The sequence below is a fragment of the Megascapheus bottae genome, chromosome 9 (genome assembly GCF_031878675.1).
Source record: "Megascapheus bottae isolate mThoBot1 chromosome 9, mThoBot2.hap1, whole genome shotgun sequence".
Classification (NCBI taxonomy): Eukaryota; Metazoa; Chordata; class Mammalia; order Rodentia; family Geomyidae; genus Megascapheus; species Megascapheus bottae.
This window is the reverse complement of record NC_143517.1, coordinates 55,923,552-55,942,747: the sequence shown is the minus strand read 5'-3', so window position 1 is coordinate 55,942,747 and position 19,196 is coordinate 55,923,552. Positions and strand designations below refer to the sequence as shown.

Genomic DNA, 19,196 nt, shown 5'->3' with positions numbered 1-19,196 from the left:
TCCATAGTGAAATATGCAAATATTCATATTAACTTGGATAAGGAAAACAAATAGCCTCAGATCAGGTTCTATAATAAAAGCGTTTGTATCACACTTAGAGAAAACTCAGTTTTGAGAGACAATGCAGATTCTAGAATTCCAGCTATTTATATTCTGTACCAGTCACCTTGATCTGTATCCATTTGATTACTAGGATCTTCCAGGTAGCCTGAGTTTCTGATCCATCCTTCTATTGTTGGTTGACAGCCATAACCTAATGGCTGAGTGGATGGCCCAATCTAGCCATTTTTTGATGCTCTCCCTAAATTTCTCCATTCCTCGTGCACTTTGGTCCCCAGGCACAGGAATCAGACAGTTTAACTGGACATGCTGATCAACCATTTCTAGGGTATATGGGCATAGCCCCTGCCCCAGGACCCAGAGGAAAGCAAATCATGTGAATTACCAAACACAGCATTAAGAAACCATCAGGAAGCAGGGTGCGGAGGCTCACACCTATAATCCTAGCTACTCAGTAGGCTGATATCTGAGAATCACGGTTCAAAGCCAGCCCAGGCACTAAAGTCCATGAGACATTCATCTCCAATTAACCACCAGAAAACTGTTCCACTGTGGCTCAAGAGGTAGGGCGGTAGGTAGCCTTGAGCTGAAGAGCTCAGGAACAACATCCACGCCCAGAGTTCAAGCCCCGTGACTAAAGGAAAGAAAGCAAGAAAGAAAGCAAGCAAGAAAGAAACCATCAGGAGAAAGCCACATAAAGAATCCTTAATGAAGTCACACAGAAAGTCTCCTCCATTTCCAGGAATGTGTAATTGGCATTACAAGTCCTGAAAAGCATTTCCTAATTCCTTACGACACCAAACCCAGATCCCTGCTGCTGTTTTATATAATTTAAACTCCTTTTTCATATACATGCATATCACATGATTCCTTTGCTGCCACCAGATTCATTGTGCACACCAGAAATAGGATCCAACCCAACATATGAACCAAAATGTGAACTTTAAAGCCTAGGAACATGACCATTTCACTTGGTAGCAGGAAGGGAAGGGTAGAGAAGGGTGAACGGAGGACTTCAGTCTGTCTATATTAACCTGCCTCTCGGATGTATTTCGTTAGCTGAGCTAATGAAAGGGCTCTACCTTTCCCAGCCAGTTGCTAAGTCCCTAGAACACACATCCCAGTGCCTTTCATCATAGCTTGCTGGGCCCCTGCACAACGAACAGGGGCAGACAAGAGCCTAGGCATGTTTAGGCCAGAAAATGGTGCACCTGCAGCACTGACTGAGTCTGAGAAATTTTCCTGATGCCAACCTGTTTCCTGATGCCAACCTGTCCTTAAGTGACTCGGGCAGAAACCCTGCTTATCACTCTACCACAGATGCCACCTTCTATTGTGCAGAACCAATATCCCCTGCCCTCAGCTGGCAGCCACCAGCCAGGATCCTCAGACTTTCCACACCTGCAGGGGATGTCATATGAGCCACTAGCCCTTCTACACAGGCTGGGCACAAAGCCTAAGGGGTGGGTCTAGTGGGAAGAAGGAACTGGTGCATTTCAGGTGGACTGTGAGAAGGTTCCATGGAAAGAAGCTGGACATGCATGTCCTGAGACACCTATAGGACCCACCAGCTGGGGTGACTACACCTGCAGTGCCAGGGCAGGTCCCTGGAGGGCAACTTTCTCTCCAGTAGCTGTGTTGGCTATTTCAATAGGAAGCTCAGCAATAGATATTCTTCCCTTGAAGCAATTTGTCTAAGGCCTAGCCTCGCTTTCTCTGCCCTGTTCTCCAGTAGGATTGGGTGGCAGCAGCCCCCTCTCTCTCAGCCTGAAGAATCTGCACTAGGGAGACCCTGGAAAGTAATCTGTGGCTTCCTGTAGATCCTAGCTCATCGTGTGTGTGTGTGTGTGTGTGTGTGTGTGTGTGTGTGTGTGTGTGTGTGTGTGTGTGCATGTGCCAGTCCTGGAGCTGGAACTTGGGGCCTAGGCACCGTCACTGAGACTTTGGGCTCAAGGTTAGCACTCTACCACTTGGCCCACAGCTCTACTTCCACCATTTATTGGGGTAGGGGTTAGTTAATGGAGATAAAAGTCTCAGACTTCCCTTCCTGGCCTGGCTTTGAACCACAGTCCTCAGATTTCAGCCTCCTGAGTACCTAGGGATTACAGGCGTGAGTCACTGCGCCTGGCTCTGGCTTCTCCTTTAATGGCCTCCCCGTCCAGGCGGAGACTTCTCTCTGCGTGCCCCCTCTGTTCATTCAGAACCATCTGTGCCATCGGCCCCTTGGGCAGGGTCCTACTGGACCCCTCCAGGCTTGCTTGCAACTCCTGCTGTCTACAGGTTTGAGAGCCTTTAATGCCAGGGCTAATGCGTTGACCTCCACAGCATCCTGTGAACACTTGATGTGGGTACTCAACTGTGAGGAATCTAGGTCCCTTCACTGTCTTTGTCCAGGGTCTTACCAGAGACTCACTCCGGTAATTGAACCCAATTGGATACAATCAGTCTGGTTATTCATGGTATTTTTAAGGACTGCAAAGCAAGGGCAGTGTATCCTGTTGCTGTGGAACTGCTTCTACCTTCATTGATTCTCTCTACACACTGTCATTCACGCCTTACCCTCTCCTACACATGCCTCATGCTATTCTAGCTGTGCCAGCAGATTCAAGTCGGGTCAGCCTAGTTCAGCTATGACAGCCTATGCGTCTCTATCCCCTTCTCATCCTTGAGCTCAAATACAAACTGAAGTTTAAAACCCTAAGCCAGGTGCTAATGGCTCACACCTGTAATTCTACCTACTCGGGAGGCTGAGATCTAAGTGAGGATCATGGTTCAAAGCCAGCCCAGGAAGGATAGTCCATCAGACTGGTGCTTAATCTCCAGGTCAAAAAGCCGAAAGTGGTGTTCAGACCATAATGCACCAGCCTTGATCAGAAAGGAAAAGAAAAGAAGCTAAGATCAATGGTTTCCCTCATTCATCATAATCAGTAGAAACCTTGGGCTCTACTAGCAGAGATTTGCAATAGAGCAAAACCTAGATACAAAGGCCATATAGTATGGAGCTAATTGAAAGGACCTCCAGGATATTGAAACAAAAGCCATATAACGAATGATTGTTGTCCTTAATGTACTATGTTGTCTCTCATCTCCTTTGCTGTCCCTTGGGTATCTCATATTGTTACAGTATCTCACTTTGTTATCTGATATATTGAATTTATTTGTATTTGGATATTTGAAATTTGATAGGGAAGGGGGGAAAACCAAGACAGGTGGGGGGTGTGGGGGGGGAGGGTAATGGGTACTAAGACATGTGAAAGGATATCAATGTATGTGAATTAATGCACCTTCTATCTGGCAAATATCATGTAACCCTTTTACTAATTACAATTAAAAAAAAGAAAAAAAAGCACAAAAAAAAGAAAAGAAGCTAAGGGACAGCACCAGGCCATGAGTTCAGACACAGTTCTGGTGTGTGTGTGTGTGTGTGTGTGTGCATGTACGCATGCACGTGGACACACATACACACACAAACAACTATGATGACAGTGCCAAGAATGTGGCCTAGTGATAGAGTGCTTGCTTAGCATGCACAAAGCCCTGGGTTCCATTCCTTGGTACCACATACACAAAAAAAGCCTGAAGTGGTGCTGTGGCTCAAATGATAGAGCACTAGCTTTAAGAAAAAATTGCTCAAGGACAGTGCGCAGGCCCTGAGTTCAAGGACTAGGACTGCAAGAAAAAAAAAATCTATGATGCCAGCCTCCTCATATCTCATAATTTATCCTGAGGGTAGATGATGACACAGCTTGGCACAGAGGCAAAGTTGAATCCATCCAGATGTTCATTAAGAAATAATTATAAGGGGAATAAGTCAGCTATTTATCTATTTACCACTGAGATCTAGTTAAATAAACTCATTTTGTGGGTACAATGGAATGTCACTTGATCATTGCTAAGCACTTTAGAAGTCAGCTTGCTAAACTGAAAAGGGATTTGACACTCAAGATCTAAGCACAAACTTTATTAGTTCAAGGAGGAAAATGTAAAATAAGACCTAACACTCACAGTATTCTAGAATGCTGTGATGGAAGAGACCCAAAAAATCACAGCCTCTTTAAATGATAAACATCTCTTTTCAATCATATACCCAGTAATAGAACTCAACAGTATACTGAAAATGTTCAGAAGGAAGGAAATTATAAACTAGCATGAGTAATATAACATCATATATGTAAAAATAATGCATATAAAATGCTTAAGATTTTTTTTATCAAAAGTATCTCTGGGAGGTGGAACTTGGATTCAATTTTATTTTGTCTTTCTACTTTTTTCTATACCAGCAAAGATGTGTTTTACACTTTTATAAAGGTTCTACATTATTTTTATATCCAGCAAATACTGAACAAAGCTCTTGATATTTTGGAAAAATGCATCTGGGATAAGGAAATTCACATCAAATATGAGTTCAGTAGAAACTGGACTAGATCCTTTGGGCACAGCATGACTTACATTAATGTCATGAATAAAAGAAGAATTGAAGGCAGACATCATATTGCAAGAAGATGCCCTCGCCTATTCTCTAAGTAAACACTATCGCTGTGGCCACTGCCCTAATATCAGTCAAGTCTTTTCTAGTCTCAGAAAGGTTTCACTTTCAGTGTCCCATTTGACCTTCAATTATTAGTTCCTCAAACTGAACTGGGGAATATGTTTCTGGTCATCACCAGGCAACATTTCAAAGTTGTCACTTTGTTGATGGTTTGTTGGATGGATAAATTTGTGGGTGGTGGATGGATGGATAGATGGATGGATGGACAGATGAATAGACAAATGGATAATCAGATGGACAGGTGGCTGCATGAATGCATGCATACACATGGGGATGCATGATACATGATGGATGGATGGATGGATGGATGGATGGATGGATGGATGGATGGATGAGAAAACTAAGAAGGCAAGGTGAAGCCACAAGCCTAAGGTGATATAGTTAGCAAATAGTAAAAATAAATAGGTTGAACTCACTATACTATGTTGTCTTCTAATCAGCATTTTATACCAAATGCATTTTATTTTTTTCAAAAATGCCCTATAAACCTATTTTCTCTGAGCAGAAATGCCTCAATGTCATTGGCAAGCACATCTGACCAGAGGGAATCATAGTTAAAATACCAATGGCATAGTATTGATCTGCAAAAATGCCACCAGGCTTGGCATCACCTTGGATCTTAGAAGCCTTCTGCTATACAAGGCATTAACTATTAACTACTGGACACAAGTGCATCCTGCGAGTCAGAAGGACCCTGGATGGGCTCAAGATGAGAGCTATTCACTTACTGATATGGGAGTGTTGCATTATGTTAGCAATGAATACAACTAAACAAATGCATGAACCTTGCTAAAAATCCTCCACGGCATGAAAAGAAGCTGCTGCCCCCATGAGAGGTTCTGCCCTTTTAACTCACATCGGAGTGTTTATCATGTCACTTACAACCTGCATCTTGATGAAACCAATCTGCATGAACACATGGAACCAATTACCCTTATCCTCGTCTTAAAAATTATCTTGAGCTTCACAGTGGCAGGAAATGAGGGCAGGCACATGGAGGAAAATGAGCGAGAGAATACAACCAATTCTCAAGACATTCATGATAGCAGCACAGAAGAAAAGTTCCCATCACAAACCCAGCATCACCTGAATATACTCATTATACAAGACAGTCAGAACATTCCTGATTCCAGGAAGGCAGAAGAAAAGATTATTGTGTCCGTGGAAAGTTTCTGAAGACAAGGACATTCTGAGAATTCATAAGAAGGAAAGTTTAATTCTACCAGAAGAGATCTGCCTGAAAGAAGCCTTTGCGTGAGTCTTCAGAAACAGGAGGAAGAGAACCTTCAGGAGGAAGAAAAATGTGCCCTCGGAGACTAAACCAGACCAGCCGTGGGATAAACATTGTCCAAGACACTTACTAACAAAATATGCAGGATGGACATAGTACATTCTTCGCGGAACTTATCATTTCCAAACACACTTCTGCACTTGCTCAGGCAGTGTACATCTTCCTTTTGGAAGTTTACTTTCTCCTTCTTTCTCCACATCCTTTCTCTAGGTACTGACGTCCCTAAAATGTCCCTCTCCCTCCCCAGATTGCAGCAATTTCTTGAGTGTATCTTGACCTAATACTTGCAACACTCCGGCTGTAATCATTGATTTCATTGCTGATCAACAGCAGCAATCCATAAATGTTCTGAGAGAGAAATTGGGTCCTTGCTTGCAGATTTGTCCCGAAAGCACGACATTATAACAGAGTCCATAAAATTTAGCAAGCCATTGATTAAATGTTTAAGATGATCCAACAAGTCTATCAAGTCACTTAGCAAATAAAAATATACAGATGTGTCTAGACTGCTCTAACCCAGTCCCAAACCAACATAAAAGAGAAAACTTTCTCTGAACCAGATGACTAAGTGCCCCAAAGCCACATAGCTATAGCCAAGCCCCCTAAGAAGTCTATAACTGAGGCTGGTGACCCTGATTCCCATGAAAGGCTGGGCTAATCTCAACTCTCATCTCCAAATCAAGAAACTTAGAGGCTGAATAGGACAGCCAGAGGGAAAAAGCAAAACCCAGGCTTAGGTTGAGTTTACAGTTCAATGCAATTGCACAAAGAAACAACCTGGTTTCAAATAAAAGCATTTAATAGCCCTTACAGTCTACTTCAAGAAAAGAATTATGCCAATGTTCAAAACAGTGGTTACCTCCAGTGATAATGAGTGATTACCAAAACCCTCACAGCTTCTACATTTTCCAAATTTGCTACCAAGAATATCATTTTCGTATGAAACCATAAGAGAAGTATGACTTTATGGCCAGACTGTCCCTGCTAGCACATGCTTCCCTGCTAAGCTTTACCTCCTAGTTCCCCCATGAAGACACCTGAAGCAAGAACCTCACCCCAGCTCCTTCCCGCTGCACACTGGCCACACTCAGAGATCTTCCTTTAGAGGGAAATACATTACTTGGTTTTAGATGGCTTCTCCATTTTTTCTCTTCTTAGTAGCTCCACTGAGCTAAGAACAAGACAGATCCTGATGTCTGTCTTTATCCACGACCTGGACACAAGATGCTGAGTTTCAGAGTAAGCAGGTAGGGGAGGCTCTTTGTGGGGTGTGGTTGAATTAACAATTACTGGTCTTCAAGGTTCTTTGTAAGCATGGTGTCACCCAGTGTGGTCAAAGATATAAAAGCAAACTGTACCATGAAGAGGGGCCGGGCTGTCCAACCACTCCTGCTGTCTGCTATGCTACAGCAGGCTACACCCTTCAATTACAGAGCCTCCGATGGTTACTTTTCCAGAAGTTACATGATAAGAGCACCTCATCTCAGGAAAAATACATTAAATAGACCATCCAGTTCTGCTAGAACAAGACTAATAGGACTTTTTCCAAAGATGAAAGTGTTCTGTTTCTCCATAGCCCGATAAAGCAGTCTCTAGAGTGACTATTGAGAGTCTGAAATGGGGCTAATGCAATTGAGTGAATATTTATATTTTAATATCAGTTGAAACATCCACATATGATTAATAGCTACTACTGCATTTTAGATGTGACAAGTGAGAATCTCGAAATGTTAATCCTGGAAAGGACCCAGCAAATTTTGGGGACTTGTGCTCTTCAAGCTTTGTCTCTGAGACACTCTTCTGAGGAGTTTTGAACTTAGGGTCCTATGCTTTCTTGGTATACCACTTGAGTCACACTCCTTAGTCCTTCTTGCTATTGTGGTTTTTCAGATGGAGTCTTGCACATTTGCTGGCCACGTCTTGGGTTATAATTCTCCTATCTACCTCCACTGTGGTTGAGATTACAGGTGTTAAGCACCATATTAGGCTTATGTTTTTTGATAGAATGATATAGGAACTTTATAAAGGAAAACTATGAGAAAAACTAAACTAGTTTCACTGATATTTTGGTGAAATTCAATAATCTTTGAGATTTCCTAGAACTTTTTTAAGTCCCCTTGTCTTGTGAGTTCTATTGGCATCTGTTACTACCATCCTAGAAAAAAGCAATAAAACAAAAATCATCCCTTACAAATAAACCAAGTGATGCGCTCCTTTCAGTTGTAGATAGCAGTAAACGAAAGAAAGAGCCTAGGTATTTTCCCATTCCAACAGCCACCAAGTTCACAGAGCACAGACACATGTCAGATTCCTTAGCCTGACTCTTCTTCTCTTCCTATACTGTCTTGTCTCACATGCCTTGACTCCATACACATCCTGTTTCTCTAGATCACTGTACTGGTGGGAAAATCAACCAGAGTCAATCCTTAGGGCTTAATATAATCAGACTTTCAGCTTTAAAGTTTTGTGCCTTTGGATTCCCATTGTCAAAGAACTATTTCCTTTTGTAATACAATCACAGTGACTAAAATCAACCCCGGACTCTGAAACTAAACAGCAGTATTTCAATCAAAACTCTAGTACCAGCCACAGAAAATCTGATGACTTACTTGTTCTCTCTTAGTCTCACGTTCTTCATCTATAAAAATGGTAGGAAAATCACCCCGTAGTCATATTGAGAGCTCAAGTCTACTGAAATAAAAAAATCACTGACCAGAGACCCTTAGAATTAATCATGCTTGCACACACATGTGTGCGTATGCATACCCCATGTTAATCTATAAATTCCTGACAGCAAATATTTTTGCCTTCATTTCCCAGCCACCTCTATTCTTTGTAGATTCAAAGCTCTTTCATTCAGAGTAGATCCTGTGGTGGCTGTAGATAACAACTTTGACACCAGATATACCAAGAGATGAATGCTGGCTCCAGTACTTCTTAGGTTTATTTTATTTATTTTATATTTGCCAGTCTTGAGCTTGATCTTAGGGTCTGAGCACTGTCCTTGGGCTTTCTTCAAGGCTAGTGCTCTACCACTTAAGCCACAATACCACTTTCAGCTTTTTTATGTATATGGTACCAAGGAATCAAACCCAGGTCTTTGTGCACGCTAGGCAAGCACTCTACCTCTAGGCCAAACTCCTGAACCCTTAGGTTTATTTTTAAACAATGACATACCTGGGACTCTGATTCCTTCTGTATAAAGTGGGATTAATCCCTCAACATGTTTAATTTTAAGAAGGAAAGGATGTGACATGTGACAAATCGCTCATAAAGGCTGACTGCTGCAAGCATTCTCATGTATCATCTTCCCCTCACCTCGAGGAGCCCAAGGTAACAGTTCTATAGAACTTGCTAATGAACAAGAACTTATGGAATGGCATCAATGAACTTCCTTATTTGTTCACGACATGCCAAACAGCTTCTCCATTGCCAACACAAGCCAGAGGCATGCCCTCCATAAACTCAGGGCGTGTGGCCATAGCAGAGTTCACGCTACATGCACCAGCTGTTCTTTCCAGAATAATTACATTCTGCTCTGCAATTCTCTGGACTTGAACCAACAGCCTGTTTTCAGAAAAGCAATTCCAAACAACTAAAGACATGCAACCTCATGTAAAGGATACTCACTGCTTCTAGTACAAGACATGAGATGATGGATTTAGTCTCACTAGTAAGAGCTGTGTGGTTTGGGGAGTCTCTTGCACTGCTCTGGGCCTTTGAGTTTCCTTTTTCCTAAAAGGAAGGGCTTCGGTTTGGCAATCCCCAAAGATCACTGCTGCCTTTCTATTTCAGCACCCTGGGATAAACTTGAAACTAAAAGGAAGATGAGCACAGAATGCAGAGCCAGTGAGGACTCGGGGTTCAGATCCCTAGCTGCTAGACTTGAACCAAGCATTATCTCAACCTGCTTGGTTTTCTCTCCGGTAAAAGGGCAATAAACATGGTTGCTGAAGGACTTGAGGTGAGTGTCAGTTGTGACACTCAATAAGTAGTGGCTGCTTTTGTTAGTGCAATCATCCATCATCACCACCATCACTATTAACATTCTTTTCAACAGTTAAGTGTCAAAGAAATCTGATCGTATAACACAAGGCATTCAATAACATTATCAATACTTCACTATACGTTTCCTCAAGTGATAACCAATTTTCTTCTCCTGTTTATAATTGCTGTTGCCATCTTCTATCTTCTCCCTGGCTACCTTCTACCAAGCTACTCAGCCATCCCCTTCTCTATGCCACTGACTACGTTCCCCACTCGAATTCCTGCAGAAGACATAGTCAAGCTCAGCTAGTTACCATTGTCTCTGTTTGGCCTCTTGTTTGTTTTGTTTTGTTGGTCATGAGGGCTTGAACTCTGGGCCTGGGCACTGTCCCTTAGCTCTTCAGCTCAAGGCTAATGCTTGAGCCACAACACATTGAGCCACAGCGCCATTACCAGTTTTCTGGTGGCTAATTGGAAATAAGAGTCTCATGGACTTTCATGCCTGGGCTGGCTTTGAACCATGATCCTCAGATCTCAGCCTCCTGAGTGGCTAGGGTTACAGGTGTGAGCCACCGGCATCCAGCTGTCCTCATGTTTTTGGCATAAGGGCTCATCCTAGACCACTGATCTCAAGACATAAGCTACTGCTGGGTTAGATGTGATGGGAGGTGACACGCGTGGATGCCTTGGGTAGAGTCTTTCACTCTAGCAACGAGTGTGTCCATTTGACTTTGAAGGAAGCAGTCCACCGTGCTGTGAGCCACAGCAGTGACTGTGAACACCCTTGCTTAGAAGAGATTTTATACCTTGAATAGAAATGTTTTTTTCATTTTTTAGCTATCTTTAAGGAGGTGCCATTTAACAAGGCTGTTTGTGAATACAATGCATCTTGATCAGTGGCAACCCTTCAAAATTCTCACCCCTTTTTACCCACCTTTCCCTTACTTTTCTTAGATGAACTCTTGACTGCATCCTCTCCCCTATCCGTCCTTCATTCATCTGGCCCTCTCTACTTAGCTACCACTCTTGGATATACCCACTTCTTGGTATTGATTTCATTGAGTTTAGAACTACCCTGGGACCCAGCAACTCCTTTCCTGGGGATTCACCAATACGTCACAAGCAAGTCTACAGTAAAGTTATCAGGACAACCATGTTCACTGAAGCACTATGCACTATAGCCAAAGTATGGAATCAGCCGAGATGCCCCTCAGTGTATGAAAGGATCAAGAAAATGTGATATACAGACACGATGGGATTCTACTTATCTTTTTTTTTTTGCCAGTCCTGGGCTTGAGCTCAGGGCCTGAGCACTGTCCTTGGACTTTCTCAAGGCTAGAGCTCTACCACTTGAGCCTCAGCACCACTCCTGTCTTCTTTCTATGTAAGTGGTACCAAGGAATCAAACCCAGGTCTTCGTGCATGCTAGGCCAGCACTCTACCACTAGGCCAAACTGCTGGCCGGGATTCTACTTATCTATTAGAAAGAATAATATGGTACCAGTTCTAAAGAAATTGAAAGACTTGGAAAAATTTTATTAAGTAATCCAGGCCCCAAAAAACAAAGGTTATATGGTTCCCCTTGTTTGTGGTAGCTAGAATGAGCCTATAAATCTATAAGTAAACAAGTGGTATGCAAGTGGTTGCAAATTAATTAACTGAAGTATAACAGATTCTATCGGGAGTCCAAATACCATTATCTCTTAGAAAGTCAGCCTAAACCTGCCTTTATTGTCACTATTTTTAATATTTCATTATCTTTAAGTAGATGTACAAAGGAATTGCCATCTAACAAAGCAGTTTGTGAATATAATGCATCTTAATCAGTGTCACTCCATACAACATCCTCACTTATTTCACCTTCACCTTCACTAGTCTCAATTTTGTAGTATACATAGTGAATTTTTTCACTTGACCAAGCAGTTTATGTATGCAATACATACATATCTCTTCAACCTTTTCAGTACTCTTTGACCTACCACTTCCCTTATTTTTCTTAATTTTGTGGTGTATACAATGAATTCTTGTCTATATTCTCCCCTCTTCCCAGCTTCATTCATCTATCACTCTCCCCTTGGTTCAACCTCACCTATTGCAAGAACTCATTTCCTAGTGCTTATTTTGTTGGGCTTTGACTTTGTCTTTCTTAAAAATTGTATTATTTGAGCATTCTGAAATGCAGTGTGGAGATTCCTCTAAAAACTAAACACAGAACTACCCTATGACCCAGCAATACCAACCCTGGTCATTTATCCACCAGGTCACAAACAAGGGTTAAGTAAAGCCACCAGCATATTGCAGCACTTCTTTACCATAGCCACGCTATGGAATCAGACCAGATGTCTCCCAGTAGACAAATGGATCAACAAAATGTGATAGATATGCACAATGGAATTCTAATCATCCATCAGAAAGAATGAGGTTGCACCACTTGTTGTCACTAGTAATAATACCTTTCATGCTTCTCTGTATCTGTAAAGTCTTAAGTGATAGGAAATCCTAAAGATAGCTATAATAACATTAAGCAAAACCCCTTCCATAGATACAGTACGTGAGGGTGACAACTGCCCACTCAGTCCCTGTGCCTCTTTCCACTTTCACAGTATCTCCATGTTGAAGGACAGCCATCATCATCACTCTACACCACAAAATCAGGTAGCAATGTGTCCACGCTACCCAAGACTACACCTTACATTTAGCAAATGTCCAAACAGTACTCTTGAATTAAACTTGTTTTAATTTAATTCTATTAGCAGTTACACTTGCTTGTAGAAACCAACTGATCATGGTGGTTGCAAATTCTCCCATTCCACACCTAGACTGAATTTCTGTTAGCTCTAATAACACATGCTTCTCACTAAGAGCCTTATCCCGTAAGGAAACAAACTATTTTTCAAAGTTTTATTGATTTAAGATTTAAGCTCTTAAATAAATCATCATCTCAGGGGAGAGAAAGGCAGTCAGTTTGCTTTGGCTGTGGTTCAAGATTACTCTGAGCTGCAGAGTATGTCCCAAGGATTTCACAAGAAAAAAGAGAGAAACACCCACTCTCTAACCAAATGTAGGAATTAAGTCACCTTGTGTCATAACCTATTCCCGAACTCTGCTTGCTTTTCTCAAATAGTTCAAGTTTCCTACGCATTTCATTTGTTCATGAGACTCCACTATGCTCTCATTTTGTGCGTTACACTTTTTACCAGTTACTTGTTTGTATTTTTCATTTTCACTTAGAAAGTTTTATTTTATTTAACAGGAATTTTTTAGCATCTATCCAGCACTGTGGGTAGTTCTGGGATGATTAACAAAAAAGATATAAATATTTTGTTCCCAACAAAATTAACTCCTAGTCAATGTGGAAATGAATATATCACTTAGATAATGCATGCCACATGATAGCCATACACAGTGCAAGCCTTTGTATTCATATTTGTCGTGCAAGCCTCTAACCATTTAGGCAGTCACCATTTTTTACTTTGTCTTCCCATTATCTGAATTCCATTCTATGCTATTTTTATGCTTTCTTTCTACATAATTGAGGGAAAATCAGGCTTGCTACTCTGTAGAGTGGAAGGTATGTAGTTAGAAATCAGAGGATGCCCTAAGTGTCTCTCAAATAATTGTGCACCAGGAGAAAGTTATTGGCCAATCTAGGGAGACTTTCTGAAAGCTCAGACCGAAGAAAACTTGAGGTCATATGATCAGCCATTGAGCTGACCTAAGGGAGGAAGGATGATGGTGATATGAACGGCTGTGACCACGGTAGTCTTCTGATGTTTTCTCTTAGTGCCAGTACTGGGGCTTGAACTCAGGGCCTTGTGCTAGCATTTAGCTTTTTTACTGAAGGCTGGTGGTGCTCTACCACTTGAGCCACAACTCCACTTCCAGCTTTCTGTTGGTTAAGTGGGGAGAAGAGACTCACAGAGTTGTCTGCCCAGGCTAGCCGGGGTACTCAGTCTCCTGAGTAGCTAGGACTGCAAGCAGGAGCTACTAACACTTGACCCACATGATTTATTGTTGAAAGGAAGACCAGAATACCTTCTCGTGCGTCTATCTCCTTCTTTCTTCTAGTTTATGTCCACAATAACTAACCTCCCTTCTTCTCCTGCTTGTTGGCTTATTATATTATACAAAGGTTATACTGAGGGAAGCCAACTTTATTCACTAGCCCAGAAACTAGCACACTATAAGCTCATCCTTAATCAAGCTCCTAACAGCTTTTGTAAATAAAATTTTATTGGAACATAGCCATTCACTTATATAACAGCTATTTTCATGCCGCCGTGACAGAACTGAATGGTCTAGACAAATCTTATCTGGACTGCAAACTATAAAGTATTATAATGACCCTTTTCAGAGGACTTTTCCCAATTCTAGTCTAGGCCAAGAGAATACAGAATATCAGTCAGGATCTCTGAATACTAAACAAAGAACACACAGCAGAGCTCCAACATGTGAAACTAGATATTAACTCACAGCAATTGTCAGTAGTAGGAAAAAAGAAGTGTTCTTTAAGTTGTTGAATCCTTCTTCTCAGGAAACGTTAGATTCATAAATTCCCAAGAGTGCCCAGCAATTCTGGCCTTGATTCCTTTCATGCTTGATTTGCTATTCCCGGAATATTGAGGGAAAAAGTAGCATCTTCCAGCAGAGGCACTGAGAACATTCTGCAATGGAATAATCCACAGTGGCTTTCCATCTGTTTATCCTTCCATGTAAATGGAAACTTCATAGAATATGCCTCTTTTCCTTTTCTTTTCTTTTCTTTTCTTTGAGACAGGTGTCTCAATGAGGGACAGATTGGCCTCAAACTATCATCTTCCTACCTCAATCTCCCAAGAGCTGGAATTATAGACAAGCACCATCATGCCCACTTCTGCTGGCTCTTTTCATTGGCAATGAGATGGACACTGAATGATAAACTTTCCATTATTTTCCTTTGCCAAAAAAAATACTTTCATAAGATATAATTACATTTAAAAAAACTAAATGAAGATTTTTAGCTTTCATAGAATTTTCATTTAAAATTTGAGGTCATAAAATTTACTTGTATTATTTTAAATTTTAATCCTTTTCAATATATTGTAAGAAAAATAGATTAAACTATGAAATAGAGTAATCCTACTTTATACTCATTGAATTGTATTATGATTTACATGCATTCAAATTTGTTTATTTTGTATATAATTACCTTCTGTTTGAATATTTTTAGAGGAGGTATATATAAACTATGGGCTGAAAAATAAGCCTAGCCTACTACTTGTTTTTATAAATAAAATCATACCTTAAGAGAGACAGTTTGTTTCTGGCTGCTTTTCTGCTTCCACAACAGAACCAATAATTGTGACAGAGATGAATGATCATTCAAGCCTAATGTATTTATTATCTAATCCTTTTCAGAAGAGTTATTGCTTTCCTGTCAATAGAGTGCCAATTATGTGAAAAATCCCAATTGAATCAAAAAGTTAGTGATTTTGCGAAAATAAAGTCAAGAAAATAATGTTCCCCAGTTTAAAAAAAAATAGCTTGCTGTAAAGTATATTTTCTTATATTCATTATTTCTGCACCCAAGCAGAGATAGCTTGTCAACAGCACATGTGGGCGAGCAAAATCATTAAACTCAGACATGCTTGACATGATACCAACTTCCAGCCCTGTAAAAACAGTTTCTTTGCCCATATGTTTTGATGTTGTCATTATGAGGGCAATTTTGTCAAGTTAGAAAGACATTCCACACTTTGCCAGACGGTTGGTAGCTCAGTTTCTGACTTTGAAATCTTTCCACACGTAGGATATTGATCTCCATTTGTCACTAACCCCTAAAATCTGTATATGATAGCACTAGGTCTAGCACTTTCTCCAAGTTGTCTCACTTCACTAACAAGCTCATGACAAGGACAAAATTGGCCCTGGTTCACAGATGACAAGACTCCTCTAATTTTTTTATTATAAAGGTGATATACAGAGGGGTTACAGTTACATAAGTCAAGTAATGACTACAGATCACATTCTCTCTCGTTTTCTCCCAATTTTCCCCATGCATACCCCCTCACTCTCAAGTTTTAGAGTTCATTTCCCACAGTGTCTAGTGAGTACCACTACTGTATTAGTTCACATTTGTCCCTCCATTTCTGTGCTTTTCCTTTCCCTCCCCTAACAGATAAACAATACAATGGGTACAAAAATAAAAAACAGTAACAAAAAGAAGAAAAGAACTAAAAACAGTATAATAAAAGCATCTTGTTTCCAATTCTTGGGGTTCACTTCAATAAGCAACCTTTTATATGATCATTTGCACATAACTATTGAGACCTTGTGATCCTCTCCTAAGAATATCTTTCCTTTGGTCTCACTGTAAGAATGTTTAAAGCCCTGTTTAATTCATCACATCCAAGTATAATTTTTTATCTTTTACTATTGGGTCTATATTTTCCATTGGGTCTACCTGTAAATTTATAGGCACATTCTAATTACTACAAATGAAGACTCCTCTATGTATAACAAAATGAATGCCAGAAAGCTTAATTGTGTCTTGACTGAGGGGAACAGGGGCTAAAAGAGTGATGGATAGATAAATGAAAAGAGGAATGGTGGGTGAATAGGCAGAATTCTCAATGTGTGTCCATGAAAATGGAACCAGAGACAGATGGAGATGGACAGTAATGGAAGAGGTGACAATGATAAAGACACATTGCACACATAAGTGGACATGTTAAACTCCTTTGTATGCCTTTTGAAGATAATAATTAAAGCCAGGAAACATACTCAGTCTGGGGGAGAAAAGATATTGTAGGGTATTTAGAACAAGGGTTATATAAGTTAACTCACATTTTGACAGGAGCATTCTAATTGCCATCTAGAGAGATAAGAGTACAAACAAGAGACTAGGTAAAGGATGAGAGATACTTGGGCTTCCAGGACAACAGCGAAGTAGGTGAGAGAGTCTGTGGGTGTAACACAGTGGAAGATGCTTTGAAATTTGCTAATGGCTCTCCCTTGAGACGTGTGTGAAAGAAAAGAATGAAATTGAGTGAAGGGAGGGGCCAGGGTCTTCAATGCAGAATACCTTGGAAGAATCAGTTGCAGGGTCTGGTGGGGTGAACCAAGATAGAATGGAGTTGGATGGATGAAATTTCAGAAGCTTATCAGCTGGCCCAGCAGTGGTACTGGGCATCCATTCTAGTATATGAGCCTGGCATCCAGGGAAAGGCTGAGTCAACAAATGAATTTTGGGGTCATCGGCCTATAGATGGTGTTTAAAGCTATTAATTTCTTTTTAGAGACAGATCTTCTCTTCTATGGTGATAAACATGGACATAGCTTGTGTGTCTTTAAGAAGGAAAAAAGTCACATCAAGGAAATACAAGCAAAATGTAGTGGGAGTGGAGGGAGCAGCATGGTGAAAAAATAAATAATAGAAATTTGAAAATAAGAAGCTCTTGACCTTTGAGGCAGAAAGAAAAGCAATGCAAAACCAGGTCTTTCGAAACCACTTCCAGATGCATAGTAGAAAGATTGTTTTTTGCAAGTCAAACCAGAACAGTTTTCTTCTGAGAAGGATTTTCTTTAAGACTTTAGCCAATTTATTAATCGGGCTGTTGTTTCTTCAAGGGTTTAATTTTTTGAGCTTTAAGTATATTTTGGATTCTAGGCCCTTGTCTGATGTATCTCAGGAAAAATCTCCCATTCTGTCAGCTTTCTTTTTAGCTTGTTAGCTATGAATTATATTAAGTGAAGTAAGCCAGACCCAGAGAAACAAAGATTGAATAGTTTCTCTCATTTGTGGGAGCTAGAATGAGCCCATAAATGAGTAAACACACTGTGTGGTATGCAAACAGTTCCAAAAGAATTAACTGAATTATAAAATGCTATGCAGAGCTCAAGTGATACAATTATATAGTATGTACATTATATATATTGTATATATATTATTATAAAGGTGATAAACAGGGGATTATAGTTACAAAAGTAAGGTAAGGGCTGGGAGTTTGGCCTAGTGGTAGAGTGCTTGCCTAGCATGCACAAAGACCCGGGTTTGATTCCTTGGTACCACATACATACAAAAAAGCTGGAAGTGGTGCTGAGGCTCAAGTGGTAGAGCTCTAGCCTTGAGAAAATCCAAGGACAGTGCTCAGGCCCTGAGCTCAAGCCCATGACTGGCAAGAAAAAAAATGCAATGTGTACATTTCCTTTTTTCTTCTTTTTCTGTCAGTCCTAGGGTTTGAACTCTGGGCCTGAGTGCTGTCCCTGAACTCTTCAGCTCAAGGCTACTGCTCTACCACTTTGAGCCAAAGCATCACTTTCAAATAAGAATGTCATGAACTTTTGTGCTTGGGCTGGCTTTGAAACTCAGTCCTCTGATCTCAGCCTCTTGAGTAGTTGGGTACAGGTGTGAGCCACTGTGCCTAGCTAAGATGCATGATTTTTAACTTACAACTTTGGGAACAAGAGACATGAAGGCTGTATGTAGTGCAAGAGTCTTGGAGACAAGAGCGATGACTCAATATTCGGGTACCCAAGGTTATGGACATGGTCTTGGGGATATAAAAATAGACATAAAAATCTATGATGAGATATATACTCTATAGACATAATGTTATATAGATTGATATGTATATTTGACATACAAACCCTCAGCTTAATGTTAATTATGTTCTAAAATCTATGTGCCAGTGATTGCATATAGAGATTCCCTTCTTGAATATTTGTTTGTTAAACATGACATTTGAAATGTGATGTAAAAATCAGTGTTAATAAAATCTTTCAAAACTAATGTCATATACTTTAAAATAGAAGACAGCATTTGAATGTGCTCACTATACAGAAATAATAAAAATCAAAGACAATGGACTAGATAGTTAACTTTGAATGGAAAATTATTGCATGTACACATAAATCATATTATGTCCAATAAATGTAGTGCCTGGAAAAACAGCATTTGGACAAGATCCCTCTACCTCCAAAAGCATTTTATTTAGCAAATACTTGGTTCTGTTCTAAGCCAGGTCCTGTTTCAAACACTTGACAAACAGCAACTTATTTATCCTCAGGTTATGTTTCCTAGAGGACAGAGCTTCCTCAAGTTCTACTCAATGTAGGGGCAGAAGCCAGGACAGAATACCGAAGGTCCCCTGGCTTCAGAGACTCAGCTCCAACTCCTATCTTTCATAGAAGCACCACCCAAGTAATAGAAGTCAGGAAGTGCTGAAGAGAAGGCCAGTGAGTAGGCCATAGTCATGGGCTACAAATTTGGTTTCCAACAAGTATAGCTTGACATGTGACCTAGTTGTCTTCAAACACTGCTCCAGCTTG

The 19,196-nt window shown here is 40.5% G+C and overlaps 1 protein-coding gene across 1 annotated transcript in view; it reads right to left on the bottom strand.

Annotated features, from left to right (window-relative positions):
• The window catches only part of Fer1l6 (fer-1 like family member 6), a 141,051-nt gene extending 133,895 nt beyond the window's left edge, over positions 1-7,156 (bottom strand). Inside the window, exon 1 of the mRNA XM_090338730.1 lies at positions 7,021-7,156. Within this exon, the coding sequence (XP_090194856.1) occupies positions 7,021-7,043 (23 nt within the window). The 5' untranslated portion in view covers positions 7,044-7,156. The remainder of the gene's footprint in view (positions 1-7,020) is intronic.
• Positions 7,157-19,196: the final 12,040 nt, after the last annotated feature.